Below are 21,610 nucleotides of genomic sequence, written 5' to 3' on the forward strand. Positions count from 1 at the left end.
AAAAACCCGCTACAATTCTAGGAACCAACTAGCCTGGTACTGCCACAGGTGCCACAGCCTACTAGGAACTGTAGTTGTCCACTTGCAGGCACGAGTGTTGCTTCCACCAGAGCAGCAGAGGGTGCTCTGTCCTCCCGGGTGCACGTGGCTAAGAGCAGAGTTGGGATGCCTGAGCAATTCACACCTCCAGCACAGCTCAGCTGGGAAAACCTTCAGCCCCCAGCAAACCCCCGCATCCCCCTGGGGCCTGGATACACACATAATGCCAGCATGATGGGGTTGAAGCAGGATTGGAATTTTTTTGTTGTTATTCTCGTTTTTTCAAGGTAGGGTCTCACTCTAGCCCAGGCTGACCTGGAATTCACTATGTAGTCTCAGGCTGGCCTTTAACTCATGGTGATCCTACTTCTGCCTCCCAACTGCCGGGATTAAAGGTGTGCAACCCACACCCGGCTAGGATTGGAAATTTGAAAGCAGCCTGGGCTAGGGATAAGGTCTGGGGGGGGGGGGCCCAAAAATCCCCAAAACTTCAGTTCCAAAGGTGGGCTTGGGAGCTGCACTGCACCTTCCTACAAAGCACCCAAAGCCTTTGCTCTCGGGTTGTCTCATCCCCAGGAGAGGCGTCACACACACAGGAAGGGGGCTGAACCAGGTGTTGAAGTCTGGTTCCATGGCGCCAGATGACAGCACCACCTGGTCACCTCCAAGTTCATCCCATGCAACTCAGCCACCCACAGTGCCACCTGTGCAGGCTCAGGCCTTCTCTAAAGCTTCTGATGCAGCACCCCGGACATGGTTGGCCTCCCCCATATCCCACCTTCCTGAGTGAGGTGCTCTCCAGCTCTAGTCTACACAAGAGCCAGGCTGGGCCAGGCTGATGAGGTCGGAGCGCACCCAGAAAGATCGCCTGAACTGGGTCCAGAGACCAGCCAAGCCTAACCCAACACTAACTCACACCTCAAACCTCACCCTCCACTTAACTGCCCTGGGGCTGAGGTGACCCACACTGTGCTGCTCAGGGGCCCCAATGTCCAGTGGATGGGACCCAGTATCTCAGCCCTCCTACCCAAAAAATGAGGGTGTGCAGGCGCCAGGGGTGAAATAATTAGTAAGATTACAACAGCATGTCAATTACAAATAAGGAGACAGGAGCTGGAGGTGGTGACTTTCCAAATGGGGAACCAGGATCCATAGCCCCAGGGCCCAGGGGTCCGGCCACCCAGGCGGGGCAGCTCCCAAAATAAATAATGGCATTGGGGATGGGGGTCAGGGTTGTTCCTGCTTCTTCTTCACAGAGATCCGCTTCTTCCTTGCAGCCAGCATCTCATAAAAAGGGTCCACACTCACGGCAGCCCTGTGGAAGGGGGTCCTGTGAGGGCCACGGAACCCCAGCCTAGGCCCAGCCCTCCTCCCTAAGCCCCGGCCCCACGGAGGCTCACTGGATGGACTTGATCCACTCGTCCTTCTCCTCCTGTGTGGGCGCTGAGATGCGGTACACCATGTGGTTCCCCTCCACTACTCGACCATCAGCCTCGGTTTTGCAGGCTTTGATGAGCTGTCCCTTGTTGTTGGGGATGTAAAGCTCAAAGCAGTTCTGGGACACAGAGAGGGATGGTCAGGGAAGTTGGGCCACAAGAGGCAGCTGAAGTCCGATGGGCTCCGCAAGCGCTCTCACCGGCTTTCGGGGGTCATCCACCTCGCGGATGCTCAGGTTTTCCAGGGGGATGATCCCTCGGGGTTCCTTGTCCTGGATGGGGGTAGGCAGAGCTCAGGCTCCGCTCCACACCTCCCCTGGAGCCTGGGCCCAGCCCCCCAGGCTCCCTGTGCCCTCACCGTGGTATATTCAAAGTAGTAGAGGCAGTTGTCGGTCAGGATGAACCAGCGCCGCTTCCAGGTCTTCACCCGGCCCCCTGCAAGGGAAGGGGCGGGAGGGGCCGGGCTCAGCGGGGGGTGGGGCCGCTGGGGGGGCGGAGCAGAGCAGGAAAGGCGGGGCTGTCAGGCCTAGGACAGAGGCAGTGAGGGAAGACAGGCAGGCAGGGATAGGCTGCTGGGGCCCCAGGAGTGTGTCCCCCCAACTCGGGCCCCAGGTTCTGGACTGTTCTACCAGCCATGGCCCGAGTCCCACCCCCATGGGCCAAGGCCAGGGCAGCCCCTCCCCTGTCTGGTGTGGGGGGCAAGGACACCAGGTACCTACCTCCTGGGGCAGACAGCGAGAAAGCAGGCGGGACCAGGTGCAGAAGGGAAGGCGGAAGGATGGGGTGCCCCAGAAAGCCGCAACAACAGAATTAGGGAGGCAGGGGAGGAAAGAGCAGGGGCGGGCCACAAACACAGCAAGAGAACAAGCGGAGGGGAGGGAGAGAGAGGAAGAAAACCAGTTACATCCACATGGGAGGAGTTCTCCCAGCCCACTGTGCGGCCAGCAGCCCCCAGGCTTCGGCTCAGCTCCTGCCCTCCCTGGTGAACAAGCCTCCCCCGGGACTCTCCACCCTGCTCAGGGGGGCTGTGGGCTCGTGTCAGCTCCCGCACAGAGGGGTGGTGTGACCTCAGGGCATTCTGTCCTCCAACAAGATGACTGGCTCCGGCTTTGAGGGCTCAGGACGAGCCACTGACAGTAGTGATGGCTTCCACCTGCCATGCTAGTGATACTGAACATATGCAGTCCCTTCCCCTACCTCTGTGCACAAAAGGGGAACACCCTCCCTGGTTATGTCCCCCAAGCAGCTTTGGGCCTTTGTGGTCCTCTCTGAGGCTCACTAGCTGGGGAACCTGAACTTCAGCAGGCCAGGACCAGGGTGTGAGATGCATGTTCACATGAGCAGGGCACTGCATTCTGAGGAGGCTATGGATGGCAGGGCCTCATATGTGGAGGGACGCCAAGGACACTAACTCCCTGACCTGTGCCCTCTCTCATTCCTGTCCCAAGAGCTAGGCCACTTCTCCACTATTCCCGCAGGTCAAAGCAGGCAGCCACCTCGTCCTCACTTAAACAAGACCCTGGTAGCTGTAACTGACTGATGGCATAGTTAGTGCCTGCCCAGTGACCCACCCAGCCATGGCTGAGGATTCTGCTGGTCACAAGAGCACCCTCTCTCTGGGCCTGCTGTCTGGAGCTGGCCAGTTATATTTCAACAAGGACTGTCCCCATTAGGTGGGAGCTAAACTGTCTGGTTGTCACCTCTCCAGCCAGACCTGAAGCTCTCCACCGGCCTCTGGGACAGATGTCCACATTTGTGTTGGCTCTACTTGGCCTAGTACTCTGGGGAGAGGAGGCTATGGGGACACCCCAGCACAGCTGACTAATGAGGCCAAGTCTGGGGGGGGGGAAGCCTGCTCAACACTGACCCTGTCTGTCTTGGGCCCTAGAAGCAGTGCTGAAGGCCCCTCGGCTGTTTTTTCTTTTTTTTTTGGTTGGTTGAGGTAGGGTCTCACTCCAGCCCAGACTGACCTGGGCTATGCAGTCTCAAGCTGCCCTCAAACTGAGATCCTCCTGCCTCTGCCTCCTGAGTGCTGGGATTAAAGGCGCTACCACGCCTGCTGTTTCCTATTTAATGTGCAGGCATCTGAGGGAACTTTCTCAGCCATGCAGGCTGAGCTGTTTGCTTCTCTTGTCCATTGTAGCCGGGAAAAGGGTTCCAGGCACACGTGGGGGATGGGATAGGAAGTGCTTTCTATGGGCCCCTCACACACAATTTCTGCTTTTGTTTTCAGTCCTTTTTCAGATGTGGAAACTGAGGTTCAGGGAAATGCCAGTCCCTTGCCAGTCATACAGCAGCAGGTCCGTAAACAAGCTGAGTCCTAACCCAGACCACTAATGGCACCTACAGAGAGGTAGCCGGCCAGTAGGCTCAGGAGGGGACGTACCCAGCTTCAGAAGCCAGCCCTCGCGGTCCGGGTTGAAGAAGGTATGGGTGAGATCATTCCCATCGTCCTCAGGAATCTTGAAGGGCTCATTTCGAATGCTGTCGTAGAGGTTCTGAGGGACGAAGGACTGGTCAGCAACTCTAGGGCCCCAGGACCCTCCCTGGGTTTCTCAGGGCAAGGAGACCACAGACAGGTCACCCACCATGGAAGAGGGGTGGCATAAGCCGGGGGGAACAGCAGCAGAGGACAAAGTGGAAGGGGTCATAGGAAGAGATGCAGGGAGGGTGGTGGGAAAGCCTGCTAAGTTCTCAGAAACGAAGGAGGGGCAAGACATGGCTGAGCCTGAATAACGGCGCAGGCTGAGAACTGAGGGCCAGAGCTGGGAAAAGACACAAGCCAGGTGCCACAGCAACACTGCCACAGTTAGCCATGGCAGCTCAGGCACTGGGAGACCTGGGGGGACAAGGTGGTGAGGGAGGAAGGTGGGTAGAGCTGGGAACAGTGGCCAACCCTCAACAAATCCTCAGGCAGGTCCCCGCCTTCGTTGATGCCCCGGTTCATGGCCACAAAGCGCTCCAGGCCTGGTTTGTCCCTGACATTGGGGTTGTGAAGGCTGGTATTCAGCATGATCACAGCAAAGGACAGGACATAGCAGGTGTCTGCAGGGAAGAGTAGCACAGACGCTGGTCAACAGGCATGTGGTCCAAGCCCACCTCCCCAGGCTCCTCACCCCTGCTCCCTTAGGCCCCAGCCCAGCCCACCTGTAGACTGGAAGACCCCAGGGTTACACAGGCAGTATCGCTGGGCAAAGGCCTCCATCATCCGGTCAATTTTCTGGGCCTCTCCAGGCAGGCGAAAGCTCCATAGAAACTGCCTGGTTTGGGGAGCAGGTGTGGGTGTCAGGGTAGAATCCCCTCTTCAATCTTACGCCAGATGCATGCACCATCTTTATGTGGATACTGGGAATTGAACCCAAGCCAGCAGGCTTTGCAAGTAAGCACCTTTAACTGCTAAGCCATCTCTCCAGTCCCTGCTTTTCAGTCTTTTAAGAACTTGCTGGAGCCAGGCGTGGTGACGCACACCTTTAATCCCAGCACTTAGGAGGCAGAGGTAAGAGCGTCACCAAGAGTTCAAGGCCAGCCTGAGACTACATAGTGAGTTCCAGGTCAGCCTAAGCTACAGAGAGACCCGACCTTGAAAATAAATAAAAGAACTGGCTGGGCTGGAGAGATGGGTTTAGCAGTTAAGGCATTTGCCTGCAAAGATGCACAAGAGGGTACATGAGCCTGGAGTTCATTTGCAATGGCTGGAGGCCCTGGTGCATTCTCTTTCTCTCTCTCAAATAAATAAAAATAAATAAATAGGTAAATAAAACTGAGCAGTGGGCATGGTGGCATGTGGCTTTAATCCCAGCACTTGGGAAGCAGAGGTAGGAGGAGCACCACGAGTTCAAGGCCACCCTGAGAATACATAGTGGACTCCAGGTCAGCCTGGGCTAGAGAACCTATCTTAAAAAAAAAAAAAAAAAAAAAAAAAAAAACCCACAAAAAACCTGGCCATGGGGAGCCGGGCATGGTGGTGCATGCTTTAATCCCAGCACTCAGGAAGCAGAGGTAGGAGGATCACTATGTATTCAAGGCCACCCTGAGACTATATAGTGATTTTTAAATTTTTTTTCCAAGGCCGGGTCTCACTTTAGCTCAGGCTGACCTGGAATCCACTATATATTCCCAGGGTGGTCTCAAACTCACAGCGATCCTCCTACCTTTGCCTCCCAAGTGCTGAGATTAAAGGCATATACCACCACGCCTGGCTTTTTGCAAATAAATATATATATTTTTTAAATAACAGAAGGCTGGAGAGATGGCTTAGCAGTTAAGGTGCTTGCCTGTAAAGCCAAAGAACCCAGTACCCACATAAGATAGATGCACAAGGTGGCACATGCATCTGGAGTTTGCAGCAGCTAGAGGTCCTGGTGTACCCATTCTGTCTGTCTTTAAAATACACACTAGTTCAAGTGTGGCCATGTGAGCTGGTATGACCAAGGAGCTTTGGTTATGGACTTGTGGTGGGTCTACCTAGAAATAGGCTCTCCTAAGTTTGTTAAATAGGACCAGTGGTTGCCAGGGCTTTTGTGGGCATGGTCTACAGACAGCAAGAAGAAACTGAGGAAACTGGTTTTGTTTTTTGTATTTGTTTGTTTGTTTTTAAAATTTTTTTTTGTTTATTTATATTTATTTATTTGAGAGTGACAGAGAAGAGGAGGAGAGAGAGAGAGAGAGAGTGAGAGAGAATGGGCGTGCCAGGGCCTCCAGCCACTGCAAACGGAACTCCAGACGCGTGCGCCCCCTTGGGCATCTGGCTAATGTGGGTCCTGGAGAATCGAGCCTTGAACCCCGGGTCCTTAGGCTTCACAGGCAAGCGCTTAACCACTAAGCCATCTCTCCAGCCCTTTTGTTTGTTTTTTGAGGTAGAGTTTTACTCTAGCCCAGGCTGACCTGGCATTCACTATGTAGTCTCAGGGTGGCCTCAAACTCATAGCAATCCTTCTACCTCTGCCTCTCAAGTGTTGGGATAAGAAGGCATGTTGCTACCACGTCTGGCCTAAGAAACCAAGAAAGCTAAAAGTTGAGTTTCTTTCTTTTTTTGGTTTTTCAAGGTGGCCCAGGCTGACCTGGAATTCACTATGTAATCGCAGGGTAGCCTTGAACTCATGGCAATCCTCCTACCCCTGCCTACAGAGTGCTGGGATTAAAGGCGTGCACCACCACGTCCAGCTAGGTTTCCTTTCTTTCTTTCTTTCTTTTTTTTTTTTTGGTTTTAAGTTTCTGACTCCATGTGCACCTGGATCCAGTCAGTCATACCTGAGTAAGACCCTACCCTGGACTTGCCTTACAGGAGGCAGTCAGCTCCTAAGCACTGCTTATTTTGGGGGGGGGGGGGGCGCTTGTTTATTTGTTTTTTTGGGGGGGAGTAACTTATTTATTTATATTTTATTTATTTAATTTATTTATTTTAATTTTTTTAAATTTTTATTTATTTATTTATTTGAGAGAGACAGACACAGAGAGAAAGACAGATAGAGGGAGAGAGAGAGAATGGGCGCGCCAGGGCTTCCAGCCTCTGCAAACGAACTCCAGACGCGTGCGCCCCCTTGTGCATCTGGCTAACGTGGGACCTGGGGAACCGAGCCTCGAACCGGGGTCCTTAGGCTTCACAGGCAAGCGCTTAACTGCTAAGCCATCTCTCCAGCCCTACTTTAAATTTTTATTAACATTTTCCATGATTATAAAATATATCCCATGGTAATTCCCTCCCTCCCCACCCCCAAACTTTCCCATTTGAAATTCCATTCTCCATCATATTACCTCCCCATTACAATCATTGTAATTACATATATACATGTTTATTTGTTTTGTTTTTTGAGAGGGACAGAGAGAAAGAGGCCAGGCCGAGAAAGAATGGGCACATTAGATCCTCCAGCCACAGCAAACGAACTCCAGATGCATGTGCCACCTTGTGCATCTGGCTTAAGTGGGTCCTGGGGAATCAAGCCTCAAACTGGGGTCCTTAGGCTTGACAGGCAAGTGCTTAACTGCTAAGCCATCTCTCCAGCCCCCCCCCCTTTTTTTTTAAGGTAAGGGCTTGTTCTAGCCTAGACTGACCCCGGAATTCACTTTGTCATCTCAGGCTGGCCTTGAACTCAGTAATCCTACTCTGCCTCCCGAGTGCTGGGATTAAAGGTGTGTGCTACCATGCCTGGTCACTGCTTGGTTTTTGCATGTTTCTGATTGGGTTCCTCACAGCTAAGACTTGACAGGTATGTTTAGTCCCATGCTCACCTGAGGGCCTGTACCAGATTAAGGTCGGTGAACTCATGCAGATCCACAAAAGCATGGAGCACAGCCAGGTTCAACTCCTCCCTGGGGAAAGGACAGTCACAAGGGGAGTAGTGACATGGGCTGGAGTAATACAGGGAGGACTGACAGGAGGCAGGGCAGCTGTACCATCTCTCACACACAGGGCTGCTCCCAAGGTGGGTGAGCCTTCCACCTGGCCTGTCACTAGCCTGGCCCTGGAGAAGGATGCTATGAAGAGGCACAGCACAGCAACTCCACAGACACTTGTTGTCGCCTCTCTCAGCTGTTCTCCACGCTCAGATGTTCAGACGTGACCCAGAATCCACAGGACAAGTGGTTCCCATGCACCCACACGTCCTCAGTCCCCAAACACCTGCAGCTCAGGCTTATGGCCCTAGACCTCCCGGTAGTCCCACAACTCCAACAGCCACAGGAGCCCACGGTCCCCATACTTCCCACAATAACCAGCTGTGGACACAAGGCCAGCGATAGGGGACAAAGTGGATGAGGACCTCACCTCCTATCCTGAGGTCCCCATCCAGCCACAAGCTCTTAGGATCGCCAGGAGCAAGCCAGTCCATCTGCTCATGGCCCAGCTTGGGCTAGGGGAAAGGCGAGAAGGCTCCACCTTGGGAGCAGCTAGTGAGGATGGCACCTGGGTGTGTGAAGCAGAGGTTGGACCCAGCAGGCCCTGGGCAGGTGGGCAGCTCACCTCTCCCCAAGGTAGTCCCCAATGGCTGTCTTGTTCAGTCCCTCGCCCTTGTACAGGAAACGGGCAATCTCCTCTGGTGTATTCTGTAGAAGTTCATGCTCCACCAAGAACTGGATTCCCTGGAGGGGAAGGGGTCAGATCTCTGTGCCCAGGGCAGAGGCCACTGCTCACCTGCCTCCCCACAGACCTGAGCATGCAAGCTACCCCACTTGACTAAACAGGATCCTCTTGCCTCATAGCCCCTGTAATATGGCCTGTTCAGCTCCAGAACAGGGTTTGTCAAGGGACAGGTTTATTTTTGAGAGAGAGAGAGAAAAAGGGGGGGGGGGAGGGAGAGAGGGGAAGAGAGAGAGAGAGAGAGAGAGAGGGAGAGAGGGAGGGAGGGAAGGAGGGAGGGAGGGAGGGAGAGGGAGAGAAAAACAGAGAGAATGGGCGTGTCAGGGCCTTCAGCTGCTGCAAACGAACTCCAGACATATGAGCCCCCTTGTGCACATGGGCGACACTGTGTGCTTCCATCACTGTGAGTCTGGCTTATGTGGGACCTAGAAATTCAAACACGAGTCCTTAGGCCTCACAGGCAAGTGCTTTAACCACTAAGCCAATTTCTCCAACCCTATTTTATTTTATTTTATTTTATTTTTAATGCACGTTATACCATAACAGCAAAGGAAACCAGGGCAGAAATCAGCATGGTGGCTGCCTACATGGATAGGACTAGCAGACTAATTTTACAGGATGAGGTGAGATACGGGTTGGAAAAAGGCAAAGCCTAGAAACCAAATTTATTTCCCATTACCACATGGATTGTCAAGCCTAGTTTTGGAGATACTTGCTATGCTTTCTCTCATGAAGAAGCCTCAGCATGGGCTGGTGAGATGGTTCAGTGGTTAAGGTCCTTGCCTGCAAAGCCTAAGGACTCAATTTACCAGTATCCATGTAAAGCCAGATGCATAAGGCAGCACATACATCAGGAGTTCGTTTGCAATGGCTAGAGGCTCTTGTGCACCCATTCTCTCTCTCAAATACATTAAAAAAAAATTCTTTAAAAAATTAAGGGCTGCAGGTTTGATTCCCCAAGGACCACTTTAGCCAGATGCACAAGGAGGCGCACGTGTCTGGAGTTTGTTTGCAGTGGATGGAGGCCCTGGAGTGCCATTCTCTCTCTCCCTCTTTCTGTCAAATGAATAAATAAAATATTAAGCTGGGTGTGGTGGTGCACACCTTTAATCCCAGCACTTGGGAGGCAGAGGTAGGAGGACCGCCGAGAGTTCGAGGCCACCCTGAGACTATATACCGAATTCTGGGTTAGTCTGGGCTAGAGTGAGACCCTACCTCAGAAAGCACAAAAATAAATAAATAAATAAAATACTTTAAAAAATTAAGGGCTGGAGAGCTGGCTTAGCAGTTAAGGTGCTTGCCTGCAAACCTAAGTACCCATGTTCGACTCTCTGGGTCCCAAGTAAGCCAGACACACAAGATGACACAAGCACACAAGGTCACACATGTGCACAAGGTGGCGGACGTGTCTGGAGTTTGATTGCTGTGGCTGGAGGCCCTGATGTGCCAATTCTCTCTCATAAAAAAATTTAAAAAAAAATTAGGGCCGGGCGTGGTGGCGCATGCCTTTAATCCCAGCACTCGGGAGGCAGAGGTAGGAGGATCGCCGAGAGTTCAAGGCCACCCTGAGACTACATAGTGAATTCCAGGTCAGCCTGAGCCAGAGTGAGACCCTACCTCAAAAAACCAAAAAAAAAAAAAAAATTAGGGACTGTAGAGATGGTTTAGTAATTAAGACACTTGCCTGCAAAACCTAAGGACCCAGGTCTGATTCCCCAGTACCCATGTAAGTCAGATGTACAAGGCACATGCATTTGGAGTTAAGTCTCCAGTGGCTGGAGGCCTTGGCATGCCCATTCTCTATGTGCCTATTTCTCCCTGTCTCCATTAAAAAATAGTTTTAAAAATATACTTTAAGGAGAGATGGCTTAGTGGTTAAACACTTGACTATGAAGCCTAAGGACCCAGGTTCAAGACTCAATTCCCCAGGACCCATGTTAGCCAGATGCACAAGGGGGTGCATGCATCTGGAGTTCGTTTGCAGTGGCTGGAGGCCCTGGCATGCCCATTCTCTCTCTCTACCTCTTTCTCTGTCACTTTCAAATAAATAAATAATAAAATAAATTTTAAAAATATATTTTTAAACGATTTTAAAAAAGAAGTCTCAGTGTGTCAGAGCTACATCTCCTCCCAAATCTGTGTCTTTGAATCTATTTGTTCACTTGAAAAATCACAACCCTTGCTTGAATTAGTATTTTATTTGTGACAATCTAATGTGCAACAGTGCAGTAGAGTGACAATGTGTTATGATACAGAAATCAAAGTGCTGCTGATTAGATGTACTGGTCCTTACTGCCACCATCAGATCCTGGGTCTTGCATTATCCGTATCAGAGGCATCAAAATTAAAAGCCTTCCAAGAGGCTGTAATTTTTTCCCCCTCCCAACATAGGGTTTCACTCTACCCCAGGCTGACCTGGAATTCACTGTGTAGTCTCAGGGTGCCCTCAAACTCACAGTGATCTTCCTACCTCTGTCTCTCGAGTGCTGAGATTAAGGGCACCACAATACCTGGCCAGGGGCTGTAATTTTAACTTGGCCAATAAGGGAATCCTACTGGTTCATGGAAATGTTTTTGAAAATTCCCCCCCCCACACACACACCACTCTGCTCCACCTTTTTTTTTTTTTTTTAATTTTGAGACAGACAGAATAGGCATGCCAGGGGCTCAAGCCACTGCAAACAAATTCTAGATGCATGTGCCATCTTGTGCATCTGGCTTACATGGGTCATGGGGAATCAAACTTGGCTTTGCAGGCAAGTGCCTTAACCATCAAGCCCTCCGGCCCTGCAGCACTGTTTATAGCAGAATATGGTAGGGGTAATATATAAACTCCAAGCAACATTTACCTGCTAAGGTAGTGTATGACAGCTAGACACTGCTAAAAGGGTTGACAAGTCTCGAGGAACAGGTTTAATGAATGACTGAACACAGCACCTCTGCTTTAGGTAAGAAGAAAATAAGAAACAGCCAACAGCTGTCTGTCAAGGGCTATGAATATGAGCTCCCTCATTGGGTCTTGCTTTGCCATGAAGACCCATCTGTGACTGCCTCATCTTGCTCTGGATTGTGGCATCTGTATGTAGGGCTCCCTGAGGACAAGGTGGAGTCTAACTTTTCTTGACCTCTGACACTGTCCAACACCAGGTTGGACTATCCATAAGGGCTCAAGGCATCTACTTGGCTGATGTACTCAGAACAGATAGGCAGGGATCAGCAGCCTGTCACCTAGAAGAAACGTGGTCCAGAGCCCCACCTGGACATCAGCCTTGCTCACCTTCTTGGGGTCCATATTGAATTTCTTCCTGCCCATGGCCATCTTCCGGTTCCGCTGTAAGGTCTTACTGTAAGGGCAGAGAGCAGGGTAGGTGGGGGCTGAGGGTCAATATCTAGACATGCACCGCCCTGCCCCTGCCCTATGCTTTCTATAGCCCTCACCTGCCCTCATTTGCCTCCAGACCCTCCACCTCGCTCATGGCTTCACTGAGCTCCTCCCGCAGGCGCTGAATCTCTACCAGCAGCTCCTGCTTGCGCCGCCGGATATTCTCCAGCTCCATACGCTCCTCCGGAGTCAGGTCCGGGGGCTCTGAGGGCCAGAATCAGGATTTAAAATATTGTATTACTTATTTGGATACACACAGAGAGAGAGAGAGAGGGATACACAGAATGGGTGTGTCAGGGCCTCCTGCCATTGTAAATGAACTCCAGATGCACCTGTCACTTTGGACATACAGCTTTATGTGTGTACTGGAGATTTGAACCCAGGCCTGTTAGGCTTTGCAAGCAAGTACCCTTAACCACTAAGCCATCTCTCCAGTTTTGGAGTTAGGGTTTAGAAATCAGTTTTGTGGGTCTAGAGGGGGAAAAGCTGTGTCCAGATGTCATGGGGCAGAGGGCATGGGGCTGGACCCAGACTCGGGATGAACTGAGCCCATTACTTGGAAAGGAAGATGAGCTCTGGGCTGCGGACTCCACCACGGTGGGTGTACCTGGGAGCCTAGATCAGGATGCACTTAGGCTCCTTTCTCCATCATGGTGGGGAGCTGGGAGCCTAGATCAAGGGTGCATTAATTGAAGGGGACAAGTGCCCTGGGTTCCTGTCTTCACCGTGGGGAGGAGCTGGGAGTCTGGATCATGGGTACATAACTTGGAAGAGGACCAGTCCTGGGTTCCTGCCTCTATCACGGCCTAGACTAGGGTGCATTATTTGGAAGGGGACCCCTGAGCCTGGATCAGGGTGCATCATTTGGAAAGCAACCTGGGAGCCTGGACCAAGGTGCATCACTTGGAAGGGGACATTTGTGTCTGGATCCGGGTGTACTGGAAGGAGGCCCCAGAGCCTGGATCGGGGTGTTCAGTGCAGACGCGCTGAGCCCTCCCCTTCCCGCCCCGCCCGCCGCCGCCGCCGGAAGCGGGCTCAGCCCAAACAATGGCCCGGGACGCCAGGTCTCGGCCGCTCCAGAAGCCTGTCCCACGCGCACAAAGGCGCTATCGCCCACCCAAGGGACCTGTGCTCGGTCCGTCCATCCGGTTGCCCGTCTGTCCGTCCATCCCGGCCTACCGTAGACACCGTCCTCCATGGCGGCTAAGAAAGCCCGCGGGGAGTCCGGGGCGGTCCCGCCGGCCGGGCCTGAGTCCGCGTCGGCCCGCGGGCTCGAGTGAGCCCGCTCAAACGCCCCGGGAGCCACCGCCGCCTCCTCAGCGCCCGTCCGCAGCGCCGAAAAGACTCTCCCTGCACGGCCCAACCGCCCGGCCGTAGGGTCCGCCCCTCGCCGCGACACTGTCCAATTCACGGCGGGAACCCTTGCTAGCCCCGCCTCTAGCGTCACCGCCTTGTTTCCAAGACCAATAGACACACAAGAAGCTGCTGCAGCTGAAAATAGACAGCTTTTCTCACCAATAGAAATGAGAGAAGGGTATCAGGTCCCGCCTCCCAAACAAAGGAAAAACCCTTGGCATCCTTGCCCTCCAATGAGAGGCAGTGACCAGGAGGTGGGGCTAAGCGGACCACAGAACACTGCGCCTGCGCAAGGTCTCAGCTCTCTGGACTAGGTCAGAAGAGCCCCGCCTCTAGGAATGCGTTGCTAGGGGACAGCACTTTGTTAGTCTTGTTGCCAAGGGCGGGCTCTCCGCCTCGGTTGTGGCTGATCGTAGCCCCACATGCCGGCTTTTGACCGCAGTGGTTGCCGAGCAACCGGGAGCCGCGTGCTATCTCCAGACCCTTTTTCTTTCTTCTTCTTTTTTTTTTTTTTTTGATTTCTTTCTTTCTTTCTTTTTTGGTTTTCGAGGTAGGGTCTTGCTGTAGGCAAGGCGAACCTGGAATTCACTATGTAGTCTCAGGATGGCCTCGAACTGACGACGATCCTCCTACCTCTGCCTCCCGAGTGCTAGGATTAAAAGCGTGCACCACCACTCCCGGCTGAGACCCTTTTCTTTACATTCTATGACCTCCCCTCTTCTTCAATCCCCCCAGAGTTCAATAGAGGATTCTTCCAAATGTGGTGTTTGGTACTGTCATGGAGAATGAAACAGTAGAAAGCACGGGCTTCTCCTAAAACTCCTACCTTCCCCAAGCACTCTCCTTAGACCCCTCTCCCCTCAGCCTCCCCCCCTGTGCTCACCGCTCCCTCAGTGTCTCTCCCGCTCCCTCAGTGTCTCTCCCGCTCCCTCAGTGTCTCTCCCGCTCCCTGCACTTCAGGTCCTCCCCCACCCAACCCTGTACTCTGTCACTCTTGCCACTCTTTAACTTCCTCCACCGAGAGTCCTCTGCTTTCTGGCTGGGACCCTAGCATCCTGTAAAAGCACAGCCTCATGATGGGGCTAAAGTGGCTTCCGGAGCTTGTCCTTATTTGCCATTCCTGGGCTTCAAAGGTGGAGACAGATTCAGGGCCAGGACCTGGTTAAGCCTTTGGATTAGACATGGAGCCTCCTGATCCCCTCTCTGACCTCTATGAGATGCCTGGGTCTTGCCCTTCCCTAGTGGAGACTGAACTGTGTCACTTCAGCCCCCACTTTATCATTCCCAACTGTACTAGGCCTGGGCCCCTTCACCTCAACATCTTTCCCCACCCTGTTGCCCCCCACAGCCTGCCCCAGACCCAGAGCTCAGAGTGTGGCCAGCTAATTAATTCCATCCGGTTATTACCTGGGGATTCTGAAGGATAAAGAAACTGGAACTAGAAGAGGGCCTGATGGATGCACACTTGGGCAGCTGATGCCGGTGGCAGCACTGGCCATTAATTGGGGACATAGGTGGGAATATTGGCTCTTCCTGGTAGTTCCCCTGAGGCTGGCTGCCATCCTGCTGGGCACTTAGGTGGCTGCAGCATGGACAAAGTCCAAGCCCCAGTACCTGTGTCCCAGAAACACAAACACATCCACCAGAGCTTGCAGGCCTTTAATCTGGGGTCAGGGCTTTCCTAAAATCTCACAGTGGGAAGATACTTGAAGATCACATATATCACTTCCATCCCCAGACCCTGAGCTGGAGCAGAAATGTAGGGACACTGGCCCTTGGTCACAAACGCATTACCCCCTTGCTGGCCCTAAGGCCCAGGAAGTTCAGAGCTGGCCAGCAAGGCTTTATTCTCTCCAGCTGTCCTTGGAAGGACTGGTGTTCCAGGACAGGACAAGGGACAGGAAATCCCAGGATCTGAAACCCATCCAAGCCTCCATGATGTTGAGAGACCATCCTCCTTGAGAACTTCAAGCTTCAATGGCTATTGTCACAGATGAGGCAATGTGAGGGGAAGGATCTGCCCACAGTCACAGGGTCAGTTGATGCAGTTAGGACTCAGTGTGAGACTTCCTGGATCCCTAAAGAGGGCTCCAACTAGCTTGATCCCTCTCACCTGGCTACAAGAATCAGCAGAGCAAATAGACATCTGTATTTATATTATGTATATATATATATAATACACATGTATATAATATCTTTAAGAAATAGTTACACATCACTAGGTATAGTATTTCAGAGTATTCTAGGCTCACCAGCCTCAGGCCTCCCCATTCTCTTGCCCATTAATTAACCCTGTGACCCCCAGGGTCTTGCCTGAATCTTCACTACGAGGGCATCCCAGAGTGGCATTCACATTCCAGAACTGTTAGGCAGCCTACATGTTGATGACTGGAACCTTCCAGGCTTCGGGAAGCAACAACTCTGATCCCTAGAGCCTGATTCCTTTTGGCATTAAAGAACCACAGGAAGTCACTGGTCAATGAAATGGTCAGCTGGCTGGACAGACTGGACAGCCAGCAAACCACAGATGTCTAGAATCCCGCCTGGACTCTGTGGTCAACCTCCAGCCACATTATCCTGACGCCTCTGGACATTCTAGAATGGCACTTCAACAAAACCCACCTGTGTGTGCATCGTGGAGAAGTGAGACAGTCCCTCAGCTGGATACTTGAGAGCTGGTACTCTGGTTTTCTGGTACCAAAAACTCCCATTTGTCACATTAACCCTTCCAAACCCACAGATCCACCATTGTCTTGTGAATTCTAGGAACATAGCTGTAGTTTCTGAAGCAGCTCAACTCTTCGGTCAGCCTGTTCTTAGAATCACCTGCATTGGCCTCTGTGGTCAGCTTAGACTCAGAGTCACAACTGTGTAGGTCTTTTCCCATGCAGTCTTTGCTCCATCGAGATGAACCTCAGCCCTCAGAGTATTCAACAACCTTCTCTTCTGAGAGTGGCTGAGTCCAGGAGCAACAATCCCTTGAATTAAGCTTCTTTCTGTTTTTTGGTTTTCGAGGTAGGGTTTTCCTCTAGCCCAGGCTGACCCAGAATTCACTCTGTAGTCTCAGGCTGGCCTCAAACTCGCTATGATCCTCCTACTTTTGCCTCCCGAGAGCTGGGATTAAAGGCATGTACCATACCTGGTTGATTTAAATTTCTTAATCTGTGTAGACACATGTCTTCCTCCTCACAGGCTGTTTTGTCTACCCACTGATTTCTGACCCTGCTCAACAACCCAGGCCCAGCCATGGGGAGGAATGGAACTCCCAGGCCTTCCTCTTGGGTGGTCCAGAATTCTGGATCTCTCAGCTTTGGGAAGACTCACACATTGGGCTCATAAAGGGGTCTCAGGAGGGAGCAGGAAGCAGAGAAATGAAGGTTCAGTAGGCATGACATCATCACCAGCTAGTGTTTGCCCAGCAGGCCATTGGTCCTGGTAAATGCCTGACCCCTCCCAGCAGAGGCCAGATCCCTCTAGTCATCCATCACCTCTGGGAAGGGGACCCACATGGGGAAGGGACATCAGCTGCATCATGGGGGCAGGGTCAGCTCCAGGGTTGGTGTCAGAACTCGGGGGCTAGCAGCTCCCTCTGTGGTCTCTGCTGAGGTCCCCTCCTTGGTGTCTTCTTCCTCCTCGTCCTCCTGACAGCAGCTCAGAGCAAGTTCATTCTCATAACAAAATGCAGCCAGGGAGCCAGGGAAGCTCGATTTGGGGCTGTGGGAGGCCTGCTCTGCCCGTTCGTCCAGCTCCTTGGCGCTGCAGACGGGCGTCCCGGGGACCTCATATGTGCGATGAAAGTGGCGATAGTCTACCTCATACTGGGAGCCACGCTGGAAGAGGACTGGCTCAAAACGATGGCCCCACAGTAACTCACCTGGGAGGTAGGATGAGCGGCACTGTGTGGTCATAGCTGTGGCCTCAACCATGCCCTCGAGAATGACTACCAGCTCAAAGTCAGCCCGGGCCAGCTCAGCCCGCCCCAGCTCATACAAGGGACTGGAAGAGTCGATCTCGTGCACAATTGTGATGGGGGACACAAGGAAGATGCGGTCAGTGCCTCCGTCGAAGCCCACGTCTACATCCTGGTGGTCCAGTGGGATGTACTCGCCCTCAGGGGTCACACGAGGCTGCAGAGGTGAAAGGACAAGTCAGAAAGGTGAATACAGATGACTGTGAGAAAGGAAGAAAGACAAGAGTCCAAAGAGTAGTGTGGGGTGGGGGAGGAAGGGATGCAGGGCTCCAAGTGAAAGAACTGAGCCAGGCAGGCATGGTGGCGCATGTGGTAGGAGGATTGCTATGAGTTCAAGGCCTTTCTGAAACTACTAATGGATTCCAAGTCAGCCAGGGCTAGAGTAAAACCCTACTTCAAAAAACAAAAACAAACAAAAAAAAAACTGTGGGACAGCCAGCCAGGAACAGCCAGGACAGCACACGCCTTTTTAATCCCAGCACTTGGGATGTAGGCATAGTGAATTCCAGGTCAGCCTGGGCTAGAGTGAAACCAAAAAAAAAGAAGAAGAAGGAGGAGAAGAAGAAGAAAGGAAGAAAGAAAGACAGAAAAGAGAAAGACAGAGACTCAGAGATAAAGGATCACAAACCCAGAGAGATACAGGATGAAAGAAGAGACAAACACCAAACACCCCAAAATGAGGAAAGTCGAGGTTAAGGAAAGGAGAGAGGTAAAAGGGAGAGGGTGGTATGATACAGTGACATTTGCTCTAAGTCATAGAAATCAGCAAGACAGAGCCAACAGGAGATAAGTGTGATGTCCAACTGGGAATTAGAGTAGGAAAAGGACTTAATGTATGCCAAAGAAACAGAAACCAAGATGAGAAGGAGGAGGAGCGAGGACGATCTAGCTTCAACACAAGCCACTCCCTACTGCCTCAGGCTGGCCTGGGGCTGTCCTCACATCAGCCCAGCTATGACCTCCATCTCTGTGGATGTGGGAGTGACCATGCAAGGGACTGGCCAATATTGGCTTGCACTCCCTACAGACTCCTAGGTCATGTCCCTGCCCCACAAACTTGTGGAAGAAGCTTTCCTCCCTTTCATGAATCTGGATGTCTCCAAGGGCCAGACAGAGGCAAGGTGGTGTGCTTCTGGCAGCAGGGGGAAGGGGGTGGGGGTGGGGGCTGTTCTCTTGAAATAGCTAAGCCCCAGAAGTTTTTAGGAGCTACACTTGCCACTGCCAGTCAGCCTCCTCGTTGGCAAGGTCAGCGGCAGCTCCAAGGTTTGTTAAGAACTGGGATGCTTAAGCAATGTGAACCCCCAAGTCTAGGAACGTGTGGTCTCCTCCAGCCTGGCTGGGAGGAGACTGCTGCCCCCAGTGGCTGGTGAGAGTAGCTCAGCTGGGAGGTCGGCTTCCCAGCACATGCTTTGCCCTCATCACGCAGCAGGTCTCCCAGAACGCTGCTGGCTCCTGCCCAGAAGCCCTGTGCTTGTGTTCTGTGGCCTTCCTCAAGTCCTAAACCATCCTGTCCTTTGCTGGAAACTTCTGCTCCAAGACTTCCGGGAACTCTGTGTTGAGGGGAGGGTAGGTTTGAGGCCAGATATGGTCGCTGAGGTCTAACTTGCCTGTGATCCCTACCATGCAGTTCTCAGGCCATAGAGAGCTCTTTAGCCTAGGTCACCTGGGTCTACTGTGTGTGTGTGTGTGTGTGTGCGCGGGGAGGGGGTCCCCCTGCACAAGATGCTAGGTACTGTACCCAGCCTTCTCCTGACCCCACAGACTAGGCCCAGGCCTCACTTCCAGTCTCCCACCTGCACCCTCCCCGCACCTGCAGCAGCTGGGCCCGCACGTGAGCCTCCACCAGGTGGCTGCGGCGCAGGTTGCCCACCCGCCACATGAGGCAGAGGCGCCGGTCACGCAGTGCCACGACGGCGTTCTCGCTGAAGACCAAGGTCTCGTTGCGTTTCTTGGGCTTGGCCATCTTGGCCATGACTGCGCCCACCACGAAGGCGTCGAGCACGCAGCCGGCGATGCACTGCAGCACCACGGCGGCCACGGCGGCCGGGCACTCCTCGGTGACGCTGCGCACCCCGTAGCCGATGGACGTCTGCGTCTCCAGCGCGAAGAGGAAGGCGGCCAGGAAGCTGGCCACCTGCGAGAAGCAGGGCGCGGGCGGCGGCGGGGCGGCCAGGTCGCCGTGCAGCGAGGCGATGAGCCAGAAGGCCAGGCCGAAGAGCAGCCAGGAGGCGAGGAAGGAGCAGGAGAAGAGCAGGCACATCCAGCGCCAGCGCACGTCCACACACGTGGTGAACAGGTCGCTCAGGTAGCGCGCGCCCTGGCCGCCCAGGTTCACGAAGCGCACGTTGCAGTGGCCATCCTTCTTGACGAAGCGTCCCCGGCGACGGGTCCCGGCCACCGGCCCAGGTGCCCAGCCATTGCGGCACAGTCCCGTCCCGGCCTCCTCATCGCCCGCTCGGCTGTCCCCCGACTCCAGCGCGCCGCTCAGGCGGCGCAGGGCCCTGGCCAGGCCCATTAGGTGGGGGCACCCCCTCCTCTTGGCCTAGCGGGGGGCGGGCGCCCCAGACCTGCAGAAGAAAAAGAGCAGGGACGTCAGGGGGGTGCCAGGAACTGAGGGCACACTGGCCAGGACACTGTGCTCTGTTTGGCCCAGAGGACCCATCTTGCAAAGGGGTGGAACTTTCCAGCCGTTATCCAGCAAGGTCTAAGAATATGGTGGTGCAGGAAGTGCTTGGGTACTTGTAACTAACGGTGAGCGCTAAATACATACCAAACTCCCAGGCCTGGTAACACATGAATAATGCTAAATTATGTCGCTTTGACCATGCACTGTGTGTGAATTTACATATTTGAGCTCAAGAATAAGCTGTATGTGTGTGTGTGAGAGAGAGAATGAAAGAATGACGGAGAAACCCACGCCCTCTGCTTAATGCATGTTAGGCAAGCCCTTAACTGCTTAGCCACACCAAGCCCCAAGAACAAGCTTTATTTTTCTGGTTTTTCGAGGTAGGGTCTTGCTGTAGCCTAGACTGGCCTGGAATTCACTATCCCGAGTGCTGGCTAGAACAGGCTTTTAAATTTTATTTTATTTTATGTTTAATTTTTATGAGAGAGAGAGAGAGAGAGAGAGAGAGAGAGAGAGAGAGAGAGAGAATGGGTGTGCGCAGGCCTCTAGCCACTGCAAGCGGACTCCAGACACATATACACCACCATGCATATCTGGCCTATTTTGGTTCTGAAGAGTTGAACCTGGGGCCTTAGGCTTCACAGGCAAGCAACTTAACCACTAAGCCATCTCTCCAGCCTCCCCCTCTTTTTTTTTTTTTTTTTAATGAATAGGCTTTTGAGATACACATCCTCATCTTACAGATAGAGAAACTGAAGCACTGGAAATTTAAGTAACTGGCTCAAGATATCCAGCTCTCTGGCAACCACGAAATAACACTTCTGAAAGGAAGGATGAGCTGGTCTCTGACATCAGTTAGAAACCTCCCATCCTGAAAGACTTTGGCTAGAAAAAGCAGGCTAAGGGGATGTGCTAGGTGGTAGAGCTGTTCTTGCCTAGCACAGGGCCCTAGTTCAATGCCCTGGTTGAGGGAGAAACACAGAGCCTGGCATGTTGACACATATCTGTAATCCTTGCACTCAACAGGCTTGAGGATAAAGAGTTTGAAGCCAGCATGGGCTACACAAGACTGTGTCTCAAACACCTGGGCAGGGCATGGTGGTACACATCTTCAATCCCAGCACTTGGGAGGCGTAGGATGATCAGCATGAGTTGGAGGCCACCCTGAGACTATATAATGAATTCCAGGTCAGCTTGGGATAGAGTGAAACCCTACCTTGAAAAACCAAACAGAGAAAAATAAATACTACTTGGGCCAGGTGTGGTGGCACACACCTTTAACCCCAGCACTCTGGAGTAGAGGTAGGAGGATCCCTGTGAGTTCAAAGCTACCCTGGGGCTACAAAGTGAGTTCCAGATCAGCCTAGGCTAGAGTGAGACCCTACTTTGGAAGAAAAAAAAAGAATACTATACTTAGGGCTAGGGAGATGGCTGAGGGGTTAAAGGAGCTTGCTTGCAAAGACTGCTAGCCTAGGTTGGATCCTAGTACCCATGTAAAGCCAGATGCACAAAGTGGTACATACATGCATCTGGAGTTTGTAGTAGCAAGAGATGTTGGCATGCCATCATTCTTTTGCCCTCTCAAATAAATTTACGAGAGAGAGAGAGAGAGAGAGAGAGAGAGAGAGAGAGATATGTTGGGTGTGGTGGTGCACACCTTTTATCCCAGCACTTGGGAGGTACAGGTAGGAGGATCCCCCTGAGTTTGAGGCCACCCTGAGAATAT

At 52.7% G+C, this 21,610-nt stretch overlaps 2 protein-coding genes across 2 annotated transcripts; both read right to left on the minus strand.

Moving 5' to 3' along the window:
• Positions 1-1,090: 1,090 nt before the first annotated feature.
• On the minus strand, positions 1,091-13,255 carry Cyth2 (cytohesin 2). Its single transcript, XM_004672276.3, has 12 exons — positions 13,112-13,255; positions 11,989-12,136; positions 11,828-11,894; positions 8,434-8,552; positions 7,704-7,784; positions 4,623-4,735; positions 4,372-4,520; positions 3,862-3,973; positions 1,834-1,910; positions 1,676-1,747; positions 1,440-1,594; positions 1,091-1,354 (listed from the first exon to the last, which is right to left on the minus strand). Exons 1-12 carry the CDS (start codon positions 13,128-13,130, stop codon positions 1,267-1,269), a joined length of 1,200 nt encoding a protein of 399 aa, XP_004672333.1. The 5' UTR covers positions 13,131-13,255; the 3' UTR covers positions 1,091-1,266.
• A 3,371-nt stretch (positions 13,256-16,626) lies between these two features.
• On the minus strand, positions 16,627-19,773 carry Kcnj14 (potassium inwardly rectifying channel subfamily J member 14). The gene is made up of 2 exons (XM_004672278.2): positions 19,069-19,773; positions 16,627-17,415 (listed from the first exon to the last, which is right to left on the minus strand). Exons 1-2 carry the CDS (start codon positions 19,771-19,773, stop codon positions 16,819-16,821), a joined length of 1,302 nt encoding a protein of 433 aa, XP_004672335.1. The 3' UTR covers positions 16,627-16,818.
• Positions 19,774-21,610: the final 1,837 nt, after the last annotated feature.

The sequence above is a fragment of the Jaculus jaculus genome, chromosome 14, assembly GCF_020740685.1.
Source record: "Jaculus jaculus isolate mJacJac1 chromosome 14, mJacJac1.mat.Y.cur, whole genome shotgun sequence".
Lineage (NCBI taxonomy): Eukaryota > Metazoa > Chordata > Mammalia > Rodentia > Dipodidae > Jaculus > Jaculus jaculus.

What these genes read in the sequence shown, in the direction of transcription:
- Kcnj14 (XM_004672278.2), bottom strand. Translation starts at nt 19,773, where the DNA reads ATGGGCCTGGCCAGGGCCCTGCGCCGCCTGAGCGGCGCGCTGGAGTCG. An exon ending in TGCGGGCCCAGCTGCTGCAG is followed by an intron (nt 17,416 to 19,068) that starts GTGCGGGGAGGG and finishes TCACCTCTGCAG; the next exon opens with CCTCGTGTGACCCCTGAGGG.
- Cyth2 (XM_004672276.3), bottom strand. An exon ending in TGCCTGAGGATTTGTTGAGG is followed by an intron (nt 3,974 to 4,371) that starts GTTGGCCACTGT and finishes TTCGTCCCTCAG; the next exon opens with AACCTCTACGACAGCATTCG. An exon ending in TGGATGACCCCCGAAAGCCG is followed by an intron (nt 1,595 to 1,675) that starts GTGAGAGCGCTT and finishes TCTGTGTCCCAG; the next exon opens with AACTGCTTTGAGCTTTACAT.